We start from the raw sequence: 19225 nt of genomic DNA on the forward strand, positions 1-19225 counted from the left end.
AATTTCTTTTCCTTCCCAGCACCAATTCACAGGGCAGCACAAATGGCGGAAACTGATACCCGTCAAATTTTTTCGGCGGAAACTGATCTCAAATTTTCCAAGCATGTCTACGCAAAAAATACTAGTGTCTGGCGCATTTTAAATCTGATACTCCCTCCGTCACGTAAAAGATGTCGGACGGGTTATTTTGCAAAACACCCCTTGGGGAAATCCCGACACGACGCGAAGTCCACAAGATCTTCTCCCTCAGCCTCCCTCTTCCTCATGCGCTCCGCTCGGACGCCGCTCTTGCCCCCCGCTCGCTCCGCTCGCACGCTGCCGTTGAGCTCGCCAGCGCTCTTGCCGTCTAGCGCCGCCGTTGAGCTCGCCAGCGTTTTTGCCGGTTCTCTGTCTAGATCCCCCGCGCTGCCCCTCTCCGCCTTCTAGCTCTGCCGTGCTGCTGCCGGCGGGGAAGACACCGCCGGCCAACGTTGGCATTTTTTGTCCGATACACCGCCGTCGCCTTGCTCCACCTACGCCGCCTTTCTAGATCTTCGAGAAGCTCCAGGTCGTGTCAGGACAGTGACCTGACGAAGCGACACTTCTTCAGTTAACGACTGGCTCAGAGAGATTCCGACAAGATCCAACGGTCCACGGCGATCGTGTTTAATTTCCGTTTTTCCCGCCTTAACTATCATTAGCAAGTCTGTAATCGCATTTATCAAACTAAGCGTGACCCTGTCCTGGTATATAAAGGGCAGGGGTGGGTGGATGGGAGGCACGCTATGCAATATGAAACCCTATATTCCTATTTACCTTCTTCCTCCTTCTGTCGACGAGCGCCGCCGGAGCGCCATTCTCCTTCCTCTCGCATAAAATCCGGGTCAGTGAGGTCCGTCTCCTGACAAGGTGGTATCAGAGCAGTCGGCTCTTGGACCTCGGGCTAGCAACGGCGAAGCCCTCCCTCCCTCCCAAATCTACCACCCTCCCACCCACTTCCTCCGTACCATGGCGGGCAGGGCCAGATCCAGGAACTCATCCCGATCTCGAACTTCGTCACGGGATCGAAGCAACGACGATGCTCCAATCCTCGGATCGGCGTCGACAACGGACGCGGAGCTCGCCGCGCTCTGAGCACAGCAACGCCAGGAGCGGGACGCGCGATCTGTGGGGCGGCGTCTCCGCAACTACCAGGCAGAATCCACGGCCTCCATCAACCTGCTCACGAACCAGATGGAGAACATGGTGGTGCTGATGGAACGGATGCAGACCAGCATCGACCGGCTATCGTAGCCTGAAGGTACGCCACAACCCGATACGGGCCAAGCTCCAACCTTTGTGACTCCTCCTCCACGCTCAAGGTTATGAAGAAGAAGAGGAGCAGATCAGCCTGTACCATTGTTGATTGATCCACCACCACCAGCCATACAACAGGTGGTAGTGAGACCTGAACAAGTGCCTGAGCAACAACCAGAGCAGCAACAGATACCAGCTCAACCAGAGGAAATAGCTATGTGCATTTCTGCTGCAGCTTATACTGGCTCTCCTAGTGATTCCACCATATCTTTGCTTCTGAACTTCCACAAGGCACAAGCAGTGGCACTTGCTGACACAGGAAGTACAAGCACATTTATGGACATGTCTTTTGCCAAAGCACACAACATACCATTGACAGCTACTCAAGAAAGAACAGTCAAGGTAGCAGGAGGAGGCACTCTGGCTTCTGGCTTCATGGCATACAAGTGCAAGTTTACTGTCCAAGGCACAACATTCATGACAAATTTCAGAATCCTAGAATTGCAAGGGGCTGACATCATACTAGGAGTGGATTGGTTCAAGCAACACAATCCTGTTACCTTTGATTTCATTGGCAGACAGCTCACTATTGGGGTACAAGGGAAATTGCTCACTTTCAAGGATCACCTCCTACCCACAGACAAGCTGCTAATATCTTCAGACACATGCAACAAATTGTTGTCTCAAGGAGCTACTGGGTATTTCTTGTTATACACTGACATGGAACAACAACAAGATAATCATGCAGAAGGTATGCCAGTATCTGACGCCATCAGCCAACTGCTACATCAATTCAGAGATATATTTGAATTACCAAAGGGACTGCCTCCACAACGTGAGCAAGATCATCACATTCCATTGCTGCCTGGCACGAAACCACCAAACATTAGGCCTTACAGAATGTCTCACAGCCCAAAAACTACTGTGGAACAGATAATCTAGGAAATGCTCCAGAACAGAGAGATAAGGCTAAGCTCTAGCCCCTACTCCTCACCCATATTGCTAGTGAAGAAGAAGGATAAATCCTGGAGACTGTGCACTGACTTCAGGGGCCTGAATGAACAAACTATCAAGAACAAATTTCCCATACCTGTCATTGAGGACTTATTGGATGAATTGCATGGTGCACAGCTGTTCTCTAAATTTGATTTGCGCTCTGGATATCACCAGATAAGAATGCATGAAGCAGATATTCACAAAACTGCTTTCTCTACTCATTTGGGACACTATGAATATCTGGTGATGCCCTTTGGACTATGCAATGCACCAGCTACCTTCCAACAGCTAATGAACACTATATTTGCACCATATCTCAGGAAATTTGTGTTGGTCTTCTTTGATGATGTACTGGTGTATAGCAAAAATGTGGAGGAGCACAAGAAACACTTGGAAATTGTGATGCAAGTATTTCAAGACAACAAGCTTAAGGCCAAACTATCCAAGTGCAGATTTGAACAGACACAAGTGGAATATTTGGGGCACATCATATCTGGCACAGGGGTGGCAACTGACCCTTCCAAGATCCAAGACATTATTGATTGGAAAATACCACAAACAATCAAGCAATTGAGAGGATTCTTGGGGCTGGCTGGATACTACAGGAGATTTATACCACACTATGCTCTCATCTGCCAACCCCTTCACAAGGCCTTGAAGAAAAATTCCTTTGCATGGGAGGAAGAACAACAACTAGCTTTTGAAAAACTCAAACAAGTCATGTCCCAACCTCCTTTACTGGCTCTACCAAATTTCTCTATCCCTTTCACTTTGGAAACTGATGCTTGTGATACTGGCTTAGGAGCTGTCCTCATGCAACAAGCACGCCCCTTGGCATACTTCAGCCGTGCTTTGGGTCCAAAAAATGCAGCTCTGTCAGTCTATGAGAAGGAAGCACTTGCTATTATGGAATCCTTGAAGAAATGGAGGCACTATTTTCTGGGAAACAAGCTAATTATCAGGACAGATCAGTGCAGCCTCAAATACATTGCAAGCCAACGACTGCTCGAGGGAATTCAACACAAATTGATGCTCAAACTCCTGGAATTTGATTACTCCATCCAATACAAGAAAGGTTCTGAAAATACTGCTGCAGATGCTCTTTCCAGGAAACACCAGCCTTCAGACATAGTTGTGGAACAAGAACACTGTCAAGCTTTAGCTATAGCTATTCCTTCCTGGACACATGACATTACTGCTTCCTATAGTAATGATGAAGTGGCCCCCAAACTCCTACAAGAGGTAACAGTTGCCCCAACCAGCCATGCTAACTATTCTGTTCAATCTGGCATCCTTAGGTACAAAGGAAGAGTATACATTGGCATGGCAACTGATCTCAAGCAGAGGGTGTTTGACTCCTTCCACTCTTCCATCTTTGGAGGGCATTCTGGAGCAAGAGTTACTTATCACAAACTCAAACATAGCTTTTACTGGCCCAAGATGAAAAATTATGTAGCGGAGCAAATTGCAGTCTGTCCTGTTTGTCAAATCTCAAAGACAGAGAGGGTCCATTACCCTGGATTATTGGAGCCATTAAATATTCCCCAGAAAAATGGTCTGAGGTGAGTATGGACTTTGTGGAAGGATTACCTATGTCCAAAGGGAAGAATGTGATATTAGTGGTAGTGGACAGACTCACAAAATATGCCCACTTTCTTCCTCTGTCTCATCATGGTCCTCCCACAGTGATCACTTCTGATAGAGACACCATATTCCTAAGCAAATTGTGGAACAAAATATTTGCTGCACTAAAAATCTCTCTGCATTTCTCTACTGCTTACCATCCTGAATCTGATGGGCAAACTGAGAGAGTCAATCAGTGTATGGAGCAATACCTCAGATGCATGGTCTTCCAGCAGCCAAAGAAATGGATTGATTATCTTCCAGCTGCTGAATTCTGGTACAACTGTAGCTATCATACTGCAATTAAGATGTCACCTTTCGAGGCATTGTATGAGTATGCCCCTCCCCTATTGACTGAACTACCTGCAACCTCCTCTATGACACCAGCTGCACAAGCAACTCTACTGGACAAAGAGAAATGCTCTTGACCCTGCAGCATAACTTGGCTAAAGCCCAGAAGTCTATGAAGAAGTATGCTGACTTGCACAGGACGCCGAGGTCTTTTGATCTGGGGGACATGGTCTACTTGAAGATGTTGCCACAAAGGGAAACAGCACCGGGTGCATGCAACCCTTTGAAACTGGCCTCTAAGTGGTATGGACCTTACAAAGTGATACAGCTAGTGGGAAAAAGAGCTTACAAATTGCAGTTACCAGAAGGCACCCTACTGCATGATGTTTTCCATGTCAGCCAGCTAAAGAAGCACCTTGGCCCCAAGGCTATTCCCTCCAAGAATCTGCCATTGGTAACACCAGCAGGTAAAGTCAAGTACTACCCTGTGGCCCTTCTTCAGTGACGCCAAGTCCCTCGCAGTGCTGGTGACTATGATGTCGCGGTGCCTCAATGGCTCATCCAATGGGAAGGAATGACAACTGATGAAGCCACCTGGGAAGATGCAGACTTCGTCGCCAAGACATTCCCAGCCTTCAAGCCCTGAGGTCTTGCCTCAAGGGGGGAGCAATGTCAGGACAGTGACCTGACGAAGCGACACTTCTTCAGTTAACGACTGGCTCAGAGAGATTCCGACAAGATCCAACGGTCCACGGCGATCGTGTTTAATTTCCGTTTTTCCCGCCTTAACTATCATTAGCAAGTCTGTAATCGCATTTATCAAACTAAGCGTGACCCTGTCCTGGTATATAAAGGGCAGGGGTGGGTGGATGGGAGGCACGCTATGCAATATGAAACCCTATATTCCTGTTTACCTTCTTCCTCCTTCTGTCGACGAGCGCCGCCGGAGCGCCATTCTCCTTCCTCTCGCATAAAATCCGGGTCAGTGAGGTCCGTCTCCTGACAGGTCGCCATCCTAGTTCTTCTCCCCGCCCCCTCCTCCTGCCTCATCTTGCTGCTCCTCGCCTCCTGCGTGTCCGCCTGCGAGAGGTGCGTGCGCCAGGGCAAGGCTGCCTACTCACCCTTCACCATCCCCACCGGTAAGAACCCTGTTCCTCGCTCGCAGTGGCAGGCGCAGATTAGTCGAGATTGTGGATTTTGTTTTCTTCCTGGCAAGATTCTGAGTGCCGTATGGTTCTTGGCCTGACTAATTAGGCGGTGGGATTTGTCGGTATGGTTCGTCTCCGATGCTGCTGCAAGCCGGTCACCAGAGCGCGCAGATGCAGTTGACTTCTCCACATCGCCGCTGTTGCGCATCTTTACGAGAAGTAAGTGATCTTTACGAGAAGTAAGTGATCATTTTATGCAAGAAAGTACTCCCTGATCTTTACGAGGAGTAACAGAGTACTAGACTACTAATCAATTCATATACTCCCAGATTGCTTATCAAGACTATTTTTTGATCATGTATGTGATGCTGGGCCACTTTTTCAAGTAACTCGGATGAGGAAATACTGCTGTCTATCTTCAGTATAATAGGGAAATACTGAATAGTGCTGTTTAATTCAATTGAATCCCTGTTCTAAAGACAAATCAAGCAATTCACCTGTTCTTCTCTGTAAGTTCTTGTGTTGTGGATTAATCCTGAGATATTGCAGAAATGAATAATGCACAGATTTAGCTATGAGTAGTTTCCTTCCATAAGCATTCATATATAATAGGATCATCACATTGTGGGAGGATCTCTAGTTCTCATTATACTGAAAGACTAGGCTTGGAAATCACATACACATTGTTCTGGAGCTATTCTGCTCTTTACTGCACACTAGTTCATTCATCCCCATTGCTGTTACGTTGCAGAGTCAGAGGGCTACTACTACTACTGCAGACAACCAAAGATCGATCCAACCATGCAGACAACCAAAGATCCATCCAACAAGGCTTAGATGACACCCGAGGAGAGCGCCATGAGCAGGATGGCGGCCCGCTCCTCCTCGCCGAGTAAGGAGGGCTTCCTCCTGCGCAATCCGGTTCCAGCGCCGCTGCTTGAGCACGGTGTCTTTGGCGAATCCCACCATGTGGAGCTCCACCGTCTGCGTCGTCGTGGTCATCTTGGTGGCGGCGGCCTTGCTGCTGCCGTCCTCCTCACGGCCGGCCTCCTCGTCCTTGTCCTCCTGAGCGGCAGCAAGGCGAGCTCGACTTCGCGGACGGGAACGTGCCGAGGAGATCGGAGCGGGAGTGGCGCGGCCTTCCTCCCCCGCGCCGGTGCTAGTCCTACCACGGCGCGACCTTGCTCGATTCCTTCATCGGGGAGCGCCTTGCTCGATTCCTTCGACGGTGAACCCCACGGGTTCCATCCAACGGCGAGCGGGGCACGCGAGGCGACCGCGGGGAGACAACGACTGGAGCGGCGGACGCCGGAATTTGCGGGGCGAGCGACGGACCGCAGGGAATCGCAAAGATATCAGTTTGATTTGTCCAAATATGAATCGATTTGGATGAATTCGGGGTTTTTTTGCAAATTCGAAAATGAACTAGCGGGGGGAGGGGTACCGACATCTTTTACGTGACGGAGGGAGTACTATTTATTTTGCAAATTTTGTATAAATTCCAATGAAATCCAACGTTATTTGTGAAAATTCAAACCCTTAATTTTCTTGGGGGTCTACGTTTTAGGGTCGCCGGTGTGTACCCTCTCCCCAATAGGACGCTGCTGTCGCCTGTTTGGGGCAAGTCGGTGGAGATGCTCTAAGCTGTTTTTACTTGATTCCGTTGGCACTTGGCCGTGTGTCTAAAGCAAGCATGGAACACATACTGAATAAACCATGTAAGAGTCCCCACTGCAACACAGGGTTCCTTCTACTGTACAACATACAGCCTTTAAAAATAACCATCTCATTCACAGAACTGTAATACAACCCAGGTCTTTACAAATCTTTAATCAATCCACAGAAGTGTGCTGGGTGACCTCTACAGACAGTTATTTTATTTGACAAACTAATTTAGATTCTGGAGACACGGTCCTATCTTTCACATGTTCGGAGTGATCCATACCTCCGAAGGGTAAACGGTGCTCAAAGAATTACACATACCTCCGAAGGGGAAAACCCGCTTGAACGTCCTTGTTTTGGGGTTGTAGGCCCTTACACCTCCCCAGTCACGAATTCGGCCGAACAAATCAATTGTCGGTAGCATCCAAGGAGCAGAGAAATAGATGAAACGAGGCTGCACACCAGGGAGCCTCTCCGTGGGCAAACATGCCGAGTGGTTCAGTCCAATGAAAATAGCATGATCTCCGAAGTCCTTGATCGACACATTTCTCGATCCTTCAAGATCAACCTTGCGAATCTGGAACTTGACATTATCTGGGTACCTACTCTTCGCGTTTGTATAAATCACACGGACTTGCAAGAGATCACCCCACGGTGTAGATACCAGCTGTCTAGTAATAACAGGCGCATAGTGCCTATGCTCAATAATCGCCTCCTTTGTTGGTCCATCCGGTGCATTGAGATCCCACTTATCCACTTTTCCTTGCAATGTCACGCTGTAGAACCTCCCATTGTGGTATGCACAGTCAGTGTACCGATCTAGCTTGCTCAGATCTAACATGGAAGCAGTTTGCCACTTGCTTTCGCCTGCCCTAACGAAAGAAAGCCAATCACTATCTCGGTGGATGATCATCGCAACATAGTCACCACCATTAGACGGGCTGCAGGACAACACAGCCTTCTGATAAAACCACGCTCCTAGATAATTTGCCTGATAGACTGTGTCACCCATAAAAAGGTAATGTTCCAAATTCCCTGCGCTGTCGTAAACTGCCGTCACACACGAGAAATCGGTGATTGGCGGGAGAGGGATCATGCACGAGTTGAAAGGGTTGTACAGAACAAGATTGGAGAGGTCGTTCACCAGAAACAGCCATCCATGGGAGGCTCCACAACATGCAACGAAGCAACCCTTGGGAAAATTAACATTATAAACCTTGTCCGCGTCAAGGAGATGGCGGAACTTGCAGGTTGCTGCTGCTGGGACCCATTTCATCTTGGATTTCAGCTGTAATTCCCTTTGCTCCAGGAAGTTGCCCCAAGACACGAGCCATGGCCTGCGAGAACATGGGATGCCGGCTGCTATGGCAGCCGAGCACCATGATGTGCAGACGGCTGCAAATGCGAGGGCTTGTGGGAGCTCAAGGCGTTGCAGGATGCTGAGAAGAAGATCCATTGGGAGGTCCGACCAACCGGATGGTGCTGCCATAGTAATTGAATACTTCAGGTTATGTGCTTGCAATTAAAATTTTATATAACAAGGCAAACACAGGATCCAACAAATACCAGGACTATCTCCGTATCTGAAAGGGCAACGGAAACCAAGTCGAAAGCGGAATGAACAAGCTCATAATATGGTGGTGCCATAGTAATTGGTTTCGTCAGGTTATATGTGCTTGCAATTAAAATTACTACTGAGTATATAACAAGGCAAACAAACGATCCAACATACATCAGGACTATCTCCGTATCTCAAAAGGAAACGGAGAACCAAGTCGAAAGCGGAATGAACAAGCTCATAATCGTTCACTAGAAGAAAAGCAATACAGAAAGGTTTGGAGATCCGATTTGTGATAACACCCAAGTGGGGAAAAGAGCAAAGCTTACACGGGAACGCACATAAAAACTGCATCTTTTATGTATTTTGAACGGAAAATCGAATCATTAAGGAAAGAACTGACGGGGGAAAATATGCATCTCCCTAAAATCAACAGACCCAGCTAATTATCTGCACCTTTGTACAGCAAACAACAAAAACTTACCCCTCGCCGGGTTAAAAAAATGCGTATTTTTCTATGTTATGCCAGTTGAGCGAAAGATTGAGATTGACATACCCATAGCTGTCGCGGATAACTCATCACCGGGGGAGGAATCGACGCCAGGAGGAGTGCCTCCCATATTGCTGCTCTCCGAATCAAAATGGTCACGCGGAAGGACGGAGGGAGATGGAGAAATCGCCAGTGGCATCAGATCTCACAGACGAACAAGAACGCTGGGAGGGGAGCCTCGCCCTTGTAGGTGAAGGAGGTTTTCAGCAAACAAGATTTGTCACCGGAATCGCGCCACTGGGAGTTGTCGTCGAGACTGCGCTCGCCGGACATGGGGGCGGAAGACCGTACGCGATTGGGGAATTGCTGTGGCTGCCACTCTTTTTTTTGGAGAGACAGGATGCGTGGCTGACTTGTGGATGATGCTAGGGCTTTCTCTCTGGGTTTTTGTGGGCTTCTCTATTTCGGTGGCTGCCCGCCATGGCGCCATCTTTCTTCTGTCTGTGTTCGGTCCAAACGCGGGCTTTCTTTTTTTGTTTTCTAGCGGAATCGCGCGATTAAATGGGCTTCCACTTTTTTAAGTGAAAACCTCCACCATATGGGCCGTTGTCTGTCTGGACTATATAAAGGCTCGAGCCTCTTGTAGGGTCCTTAAATTCAACCGAGCCCAATGCATCATTCAGGCTTCAAAATAATGTACTCACTCGATGGTCAAAGAAAAAAAACTCACTCTACCACCAAGAAAAAGAAATTCCACTCGCTCTCTCCTGAAGAAAGACTTCCACTCATGGTCGTACAAAGACCATCAGCAATTTCACTATGCACAAAGGGGTGATTGAAGATTCTGTTTTAAAAGCTTGCTTGAAGATTCTTCAATGCGGTAATGTAGGGGATCCAATGAAAAAAATCCATCTTTCACCAGTCCCGACTGCTAGCCTATGTGACTGATGATTCACTGGATCAACACACGGCAGGGACACCCCTGGCAACCATGGAATCCATGATTACAAACCGTAGGAAAATGGTGTGCCTTTTAGTGGTGACCCTAACAAAACCACTAACTGTGTAACTAAGTACACATCACTGTTCTTGCACGCCGCCGTCTTCCCGCCGTGGGGATAGCAGTGCAAAGAAGATCTGCGCAGGAAAAACGCGGGGATGAGGAAAGGTGGCGTCTCGGTGACTCCCGCCGCCGATGCTAGGGCCTTTTTCAAATAGGCTTTCGCTCCGCTATATTAATATACCAACCATACGATACAACTCTGGGGCCGAATCACAACCAAACCCAAAGCAAAAGACAAAGAAAAGAAAAAAGAAAATAATGCCAACACAGGCAAATCGACGAAAATGAGGACGACCAGCAACCGCCGTGCCCTCCTGAGAAGAACCACCACACTCCTACCACTCTAAAACGCCGCATACCAAACAACACCTTCAACAAGGAAGCGATGACGACGCCACTGCTGCCCGGACTAGTCCTAGGGTTTCCTCCGGTACGCGGAGGTGAGTAGGTAGGGGTACACCCGGCGCCCTTCAAGAAGAAAATATGGCACCCGCAGGCGCCACCGCGCCGGTATCGAACGAGCCGACAAGGATTTCTTCCGACCCCCGCACCACCCATCTCATTCACAGAACTGTAATACAACCAGAAATGCACTGTGACTTATTAAATGGGGCGCAAGTGAAATCTAAGCCATTGCATGTCATTGGGATGTCCACCAGTGGGGACCGCACATGTGACCACTCATACCAGAAGATTCCCTTCTCCAACTACACTACGAATTGAAAAACGAGCACAACTTTCACGGAACAAATGTAAATGAGATTTTATTTGCATATTTGACTTCCTCGCGACGAGCTCGTCAAAATGAGTCTAATATTTAATATTTTAAAATTTATTTCGTGACCTATATCTATAGAGTCCTCTATTATTTGCGCATGAAGTTCCTATGGCATGACTATGTAGTCCTGCAATATGGCGTGCTAAATTTATAGAGTCCGTCTAAATTTATTAGATGGTACATACAGTTGTGTCAGAAGTACTGTTAGTTTTACACGTATGACAGCTGTAGATTCTCTTTTCATGTGGAGCCATGTCGGATCGAATCTCAAGACACATGAATAACAGGAACGGTTGTGATATCACCTTCGCCCCATTTTGCATGCACCATCTGCGGGTCGAAGTCTTTACAAATCTTTAATCGATCCACAGAAGTGTGCTGGGTGACCTCTACAGACAGTTATTTTATTTGACAAACTATTTTAGATTCTGGAGACACGGTCCTATCTTTCACATGTTCGGAGTGATCCATACCTCCGAAGGGTAAACGGTGCTCAAAGAATTACACATACCTCCGAAGGGGAAAACCCGCTTGAACGTCCTTGTTTTGGGGTTGTAGGCCCTTACACCTCCCCAGTCACGAATTCGGCCGAACAAATCAATTGTCCTTATCATCCAAGGAGCAGAAAAATAGATGAAATGAGGTTGTACTAGATGGTCCAGGCGCGCTCTGCTGCGCCGTCCTCCGATATTGACGATTAGATATTGTGGCACGGGTGTTGTTTTGTCGTGGTGAGCATTACTTTGTTGCCGTCCCTACTGGTTTTATCTTTGAGGGCAGTACATCGGGACTTAGCGTCTCTCCTAAAGGTTGGATGGTCGGTGTGACACTGCAGGTGCGCGGGTCGTGTCGTTGCGCTGGCGGTCGGCTATTTGATGGAGTTGTATGCGTCTGTAGATAGGCGTCGAGGCGATGGGTGTCACGCGGGTATGTCAATTCCAGTCATGTTATTAATAGACTGTAATGGGGGTGGGTGGGATAAATCATCGAGTGGGAGAAGATGTGTTATGGATGTAAGCCGAGCTTTTTGTGAGGCAAAGCGGCAGGGTTGTGTGCCGCTATCGTCGTGGATGAGTGACGATATATCTCTCTGTGTGTGTGCGCGCGCGCTTTTTCTAGTGGCTTAAGGCATCTCCACCGGCTCGATGTAAAACGGATACCAAAAGTCAAACCGGCCTATTGATGGCGCCGTAGTGACCAATGCACATAGGGGGGGAAGCGAAGTGGTCGTCGACCCGTCTCCACGCGGGCCTGAGACGACGGGGGCTTACACGCGTGAACCGTATTTTGTCCATGACGACACAATTCCAGCCAAAATTTAAGCCGTGGATGGGTCACCGTGGACAACTATTCAGTTTGCACCGGCCACTAGGCTAGGTTTTAATTCCCACATATCCGCATGGACACAAACATACCGCGTCGATTCGTTTGCATCGGGTCATTGGAGATGCCTTATGCTATTTTGATTTGAGTGGCTTTGCTAATTCATTGCCGTTGTTGTACTTTCTGCATGCAGTTCGCATTGTCCTTGTTCGCCTTTCTCTTTGTTCAATGTTCACACTATGTCGTTAGCTAAAGCAGGTGCCTAAACAAAAATGATAAACTCTTTATTTTCAGCCACGCTGTGCGTTCTAACAAATATGTCATAAGATTGTATGGTACCCGGCAAAGATGTAACCAGAGAGTGTGATGTCCTTCGTTAAAAAAAATCTTGGCTTTATCCGAGGTGATTGATGCCTGACGCCCCAAACAGATGGACGCATGCGCTAAAGAAAAAGAAACCGAATTGTGCCCATAATAATCTAGGATGAGATGCTTTACCTAAATATAGAAAGAGATTTCAGCAGATGTAACTGCAGAGGGTTTTACCAATTACGGAAGAGTGAACTACAAAAAGGTTCATGTGTACCAGGCTTATGTAGGAATATAGTCATCGGTTTTGCTTACTGTTCATATTCCACATTAAGATAGACAATACGCGTGGTAAATCTGCAATCTATGAAACAATTTTCGCTACATTGCATGATCCTTTTAGTTTACATCCAATATTATAAGTACATCAGAAAACAAGTACTGTATTAATAGATTTTTCAGATGGAATCAATAAGTCAATGAACATAACACCTGTTGAACAATACTCTAGATTTACTGAAATATATGTGTACTCACATTAGAATCACATAATCCTAAGTGCAAAATAGCACATACCATTGAGGTATTTCTACTATAAAACGTATTTGAGTTTTGTAAGGACATAGAGCATCACTCCTCTCCAGTGTAGAAATAAAGCATGGTAACAACAGAACTACAAATTTTGTTTTCACAACCTAGGCACAGGCTGACCAAGAGAGTTGTCGAGTCCTTCCTCCTTTGTCCTTTAACCCATTCTAGGTGTTGCAGGTTTTTTGATAGCATGACCTACCTGACAGTTTGTAAACACTCATTATCATGTGGCCAGAGAAACAGAAATCAAACTGCTCCGCAAAATGCCCATTGCAAGAAGAATAACAATAGAGCTAACATCATGGCGCCATACCTCTGTGGATGCATGGTTTCGTAGTTTGTCATTTGCTCTAAGGATCGCTCAACCATCCTCCAAGCATCTCCTGCTTGGAGACATCTAAAGGTATAAACGATGCCCCCCATAGGGGGCTTCACAGCGATTTCAGCGTGTGAACCGTCGGATCTTCCCATGGGTGAATCTGGGCTGTTCATTCTGGGCATAGAAAGAGGCGCTGATTGGCCCTCCTGGTGCGTGGGCGTTTCCACATTGGTTCCTTCACTAGCTATCCCCATGCAACAGTCGTTTCTTACCCACCTCTGGCTGCTCGTGGGCCCCACCTTCGCCCGACCCCGCTCATCAGTCGCAGCAGGTGGCATTTGGTTCGGTCGAGCGTGGCGTCAGGGGAGGAGGAAATATCTCCACTAGCAGGGGTAGAGTAGACATTGGCCACGAGTGGTTGTGCGTGAGACAAAAATCAGAGCCCACCGGCCAAACCCAATTCATTTCCACCAGCCACATCTCTCCTCTTCCTCCTCCCCCCTCGCGTTCCCCCATCCCGCCGCCACCTCTCCCTGCCCTAGCTCCTCCTCTGCATCGGTGCCGCCACCACCTCGCATCCTCCCGTGCTCCTCCCTGCCTCGCTGGTGATCTCCTTGGAGCGGAGAAGGAGAGCGGCGGTTGGCCGCCTTGGAGCAGCACACGATTGCTGCAGGCTGTACCACCCATGGCCGACCGCCTCGCCTTGCGTGGGGCTCGACCTCGCGGACGACCGCCTGCTCCTCTGACACCACGTCACCGGTGGGCTTCTTCATCGCCGCGGGGTCGAGCAGCTGCAGCCGGCAGTCAACGCGGGGGCCTGTAGATCCGCCGTCGTCCGCGTCTTGCGCGCGCTCCGCCTGCGGTCGGGGTCGAGCAGCTACAGCCAGCGGTCAACGCGGGGCCCTGTAGATCCGCCGTCGTCTGCATCTTCCGCGCGCTCTACCTGCGGCCGTAGATCAATGGGCCATCATCTTGCATCCGTGAGAGCAGGTCCTGCCCGTTGTATGTCACCTGCTATTTATTTTGTTTTTTTGCGTGATTTTCTCAATTCCTGGATCTCTCTATCCTCGAGGCTGAGCTAAAAGTGGAGATATAGCCCCTAGAACATATCATCTTGGTTTGTCCAGATCTATTTTTTATGTGCGCGTGCAAAGTGTTTGACGAAAATCCTAGCTAAGACTAATGTTGGTAATACCTTAGATGCATCTAGCTGGTTGCAGTTTTGTAGTTAAGGTACCATGATGTTAAGGAGAGAGATTTATATGCGCTTAAGTTGGTTACTTCTATCCGATTTCACTGACCGATCAACGTATTGTTCTTTGTTGTTTGGTTCTGCTAGGCATGGAGCATATGAATGATTGAGCAAAGAAACATGTCCATGTAATGACCAAAGGCGAGAAATTATCTGAGTTTTTGTGTAAAGATGGTCTGACAAAGCAGTTATGCCCTCTCTTTAATTCGAATTATTTTGTTTGATGCGCAGCTTCTGTTTTCTAGAGATTTCCCCCCTTCGACTATTGTGGAAATGTTTTGTGCACGCAAGGTATCCATCCTCTTTCTTATATTCTCTAAATTGCTACAATGTTTTCAGAACTTATAGACCATAACATGGTGGAGACACATAACAGGAATGTTTTTTTACATATCTTCAATAACAGTTCAAAGCTTGGATGAAGTTTTATGTATATTATGATAGGAAGGTGCTTCAGCGAACTATTAGGTCTGCATTTTTGTGGAACTCATCTTACTTCTGCTCCATTTATTTGACTACTTCCTTTGATTTGCTTGTGTGCACATAATTGGTACTCCACTCTTTTCTGAAATGGTTGCCCGTCATTTTTTTTGGTGAAGGTTGTTTGTATGCTTCTTTCAACCAATAGTTGGCATATAGCCTCCCTTTCTTTACGACACCATTTTTGTGCTTTCGCTTGGTTATGGGGCTTTATATGCAATTATAGTCAATTTTATTATGGTGGCAGCAGGTACTCCAAATACCTTTTGTGCTGGTTAAGAGCAGGGCCAGCAGTGTATTTAGAACATCTGCGCGCATATTATCCTTAGGTAAGAATAGGATGTATCTGGTTATTTTCAGCTATGTCGAATAATTAAAATTGAGCACTTTCTTGAGTTTATGGAGCTGAGGCATTTGTGTCTCTTATGAATCAGATGGGCTTATTTTCTAATGAATATTTTAGAAATTACATCTCACGGCAATATACTCATATCTAAAATTTTATGCCAGGAGCATACAGGCGAGACAACATCACTTAATGCCCTCCAACAACTAATGCAGAAGCTTACAGGCCTTGGATTTGGAAACGACAAGGTATTAATACAATGCTTACTATCCATGTGCATATCATCAATGTAATATTACAATGTATGTTGATGTTTTGAGGAAATGAAGACTGGGGTTTCCTACACGTTGTCAAGCCGAGTTTAGATCTGCTAATGTACATGCTGACATGAAAATTGAAATATACCTGGAGATTTATTAATATTAATTTAAGATATTAATCTGCTGCATAGTTAGAGTTTCATCGCGTATGGTCAATAGTTGGCCTGACGAGTGTAACTTTTGGCTTCAAATTGTTACTTTGTTAGGCCCTGCATTCAAGTGGTGGAATTCACACATGTAAAGTGATGGATCCTCTTAGTTCTTCCATATAAAGGCGTGTGATGGTTGGTCTGCCTGTCTCGCAGCGCTTTGCATTCTCTAGAACCTGATAACAGCTATAAGTCAGTGTAGGACCTCTCTTCTAATTGACATGCCCTGTAACTCCTTTTGTTGATGCAATCTAAAAGATTATTTACACGGTTTTGTTTCCTGATGAAGTGCACTCAATTATCAGTCTAAGAGAGATCTGGATATCATAGAGGGTTATTGTTGATCCATGGATACAGTCCAACATCCATGATTAACAGAGAATGGTAAGGTTTCGACTTCAGTTACACAAATCTCATTTGCCTTTCTCGGCTAGGTTTGTTGGTGCTGGGCACCATTCTTTCTCCTACTTACTCTGGCTTGGCTACAGCTTGCAACACATCTATTTTTCAGGTTGTTGACGTATTACACTAATGCAGTTGTTCCTTTACGGTGTGTGGGAGGCGCTACAGTCTATCAGGTGCGTGTCCTTCCCGCAAAAAGAAGCATGTAGCTATTTGATCTATGAAAGAAAGCACATTACCTGCTCCCCATTTTTTAGTGCAAAGGTTGCCGCGATCAAGGGGATTTGTCAAAACAATGTCTATGCTGAAATAGGACCTGGTTTGCTAATCCGTATACTATAGCATAGATGAATCATCCCCCGTTGATCACAGTCTTTAACCTTGCTTCTGTAATATGACAAGCTACGACTGTCAATAGTGAGATAGCTATCTTTCTTAGTAGTTGCCTAGATATTTTAATTAATTACATGAAGCCAGCTTTGCTTGTTCGAAGATGTGTTAGAATAAGATTTCCTCTTAAATATAGCTTATTATCCATCTATTTGATTTTCTGCAGTCTTTTTAATCTATGGTTGAGCAATCTATGGTTGAGCAGAGATAAGAAAATATCAGAATTGAGTTGTTTCAAATTAGCCCATGTCATGGCTTCACCTTGCTTTCCCATGAAAGTGAGACACCTCTGTCAGTTCTAAGTTCTATATTAGACCTGATTTGACATTTGGGACATTGTCAGTGACAAGAATGACCTCCTTTGTGAAGTGTGTCCCAGGTAGGAAATCAGCTCGTTGTTGTGACTAATTGCAATCTCTCCAACATATCCACTCTAAAATATATCATAGCAGTTGCCTTTGTGTAGAAAGAATTAGAAATAATGTATTTATGTACTTTTGGCATGCAGTCGTATCAATATTCCTCTCCTTTAGATATATGATTTACACATTTAGTGTTTAATTTTACCTAATCTAGCCTTAAATTCTAATCTTGTGGGATCACAAATTTATATTGGACTGCCTCTTTATTTAGTCTTCAGGTAGCGGCAACTCTCCTTAGTATATAGTACAATTGTGTTTGCTTCTTATGTCCCTGACAAGTGTTTGGTTGATTACTAATGGATATAACTAATTTTCTCTTTTTCAACACCCCTACTTAGTCCCATAGTCCTCTCCCTTCTTGTACATCAGTGTACTTTATTTCAGCATTTTCCCCTCTCTTTGCCTTAGATAAGGAGATAAGCTAGCTGTAGATGTGGAGATACAAAGACAGAACCATAAGCTCGATGAAACTATTGGATTTAAGTTATACTTTGAATGCTTATTTCCATTTTGTTATGCATATGCACGGTGATTGAAGTTCCCAGATCCATAGTGATTTACCGTTGTTTTTAGGATTTACGATGCAATGAGATGTAATTAGAAAATTAGTTTGTTGAAATTATCTGCACCTCCACTCTATACAAACTAGACCCAGTACTTGCAGCTAGAAAATGAGTTAGTTGATGCATGTGTTAGTCCGAAGGTTTGTATTCCGGGTTGAGCACTTCATCTCAACAACTCAAGGCAAAGGCTTATGGCTTTATGCACTTTGTTACCACCTGCAGGTTAGAAGAGGTTCAGATTGTGTGCACTAAGACATAATCAAGTCGTTTTTTTTTGAATGCTTTCTTTGTCAAGTGCAAATACTTGCTCTTCATGACATTTCGTCCATGTCTATTTACAGGAGGTAGAAACTAAATTTTTTAAGGAAGATAATTGATACCTTCAGTGGCACACTTGGAGTATGAAAATGCCTCATTTGGATCTATGCCCCTCCGTTACTGCCCAACAGCTGGTGAATTTTTTGTTTTAAGGAGGACCGGTACTGCGTTCACCAATAGATGTTCTACCTCCATGTGTCAGGTAACTGTCAATCAAGGCAATTAAATTAATCCTATTGATAAATTTTACTCTCTGTTCACACAAATAAGACCCATATTCGAACGGTGTGCCATGAGGTATTGGCAAAAAATTATTGAATTTAATGGTTACTCACTAAAAATGTATTGCCAAAAAAGGAAGAATTTCATTGGACCAAACTTATTGAAACCTTTATCTGTCATGGAGTAAGGTTTCTGGTTCTACAGTGTTGAGTATAACTTGACCGTTGTCATTTTTGTCCTTTGTTAGCCCTTAGCTATGCCTGTGACGTCTTTGCTAGCTATTCTGATTCATGATCAAGTCATATAATTAGTTTTACTTTCACAGATGGTCTAAATAGAGAAATCTTCATATTCTTTTTCTGTTGCAAGGAGTGTTCTTTCTTCTAGGACAAGATATAAGCAAGTTAGGACAATTTCTATAACGTGCATGCAAGCTGTAACTGAAGTTTATCTGTTCATTGCTTTTATTTTGCAGATCTTGCAGCAGGGAAATGAACGGACCATGCATCATTAGTTCCCTAATACATTTTAAATTGTTTTATGGTGTAACATGTGTCATTATGATATATTATATCTTACAAATAGGCATAGGTGACCTGCTCCATTGACAACAATTGATTCACTATAATAATGTTGCAGATGAGCTTTGCAGCAATATTACCTAAATATAGCATGCAGTTTTTCATACTACCATTGCACAATGCCATTGAATTGCTCTTCCTTTTTGTGTTTATCTATATATGTATTATGTTGTCTCATACAACTCACACAATCAGATTATGATGAGAAAGAATCTCCTCGATCCAAATGAATTATTCACACAATAGAAACTGGTGCGAGAGCCACGGGATCGTGCGCCAAGGATTAAGATTTGAACTCATGCATACTCTCTATGCATCCGAGATTCAGGTGACCCAGAACAGTCTAAGCCTCAC

The 19225-nt window shown here is 45.6% G+C and overlaps 1 protein-coding gene and 1 long non-coding RNA gene across 17 annotated transcripts; one reads left to right on the forward strand and one right to left on the reverse strand.

The window, feature by feature from the left end:
- Positions 1-7103: 7103 nt before the first annotated feature.
- LOC127335938 (putative F-box protein At4g17565) lies at positions 7104-9477 on the reverse strand. The gene is made up of 2 exons (XM_051362672.2): positions 9110-9477; positions 7104-8477 (listed from the first exon to the last, which is right to left on the reverse strand). Exons 1-2 carry the CDS (start codon positions 9240-9242, stop codon positions 7255-7257), a joined length of 1356 nt encoding a protein of 451 aa, XP_051218632.1. The 5' UTR covers positions 9243-9477; the 3' UTR covers positions 7104-7254.
- Positions 9478-13866: 4389 nt separating this feature from the next.
- On the forward strand, positions 13867-18975 carry LOC127335935 (uncharacterized). 16 transcript variants are annotated; one of them, XR_011752604.1, is made up of 11 exons: positions 13867-14416; positions 14766-14819; positions 14910-14969; positions 15409-15487; positions 15669-15752; positions 16031-16171; positions 16263-16357; positions 16485-16551; positions 16932-17972; positions 18092-18270; positions 18766-18975. It is a non-coding gene; the product is annotated as an uncharacterized lncRNA (long non-coding RNA). The 16 variants fall into 16 exon arrangements; XR_011752611.1 differs by having other exon boundaries at positions 16511-16551; XR_011752602.1 differs by having other exon boundaries at positions 16263-16551.
- Positions 18976-19225: the final 250 nt, after the last annotated feature.

Source organism: Lolium perenne, chromosome 2, assembly GCF_019359855.2.
Source record: "Lolium perenne isolate Kyuss_39 chromosome 2, Kyuss_2.0, whole genome shotgun sequence".
Lineage (NCBI taxonomy): Eukaryota > Viridiplantae > Streptophyta > Magnoliopsida > Poales > Poaceae > Lolium > Lolium perenne.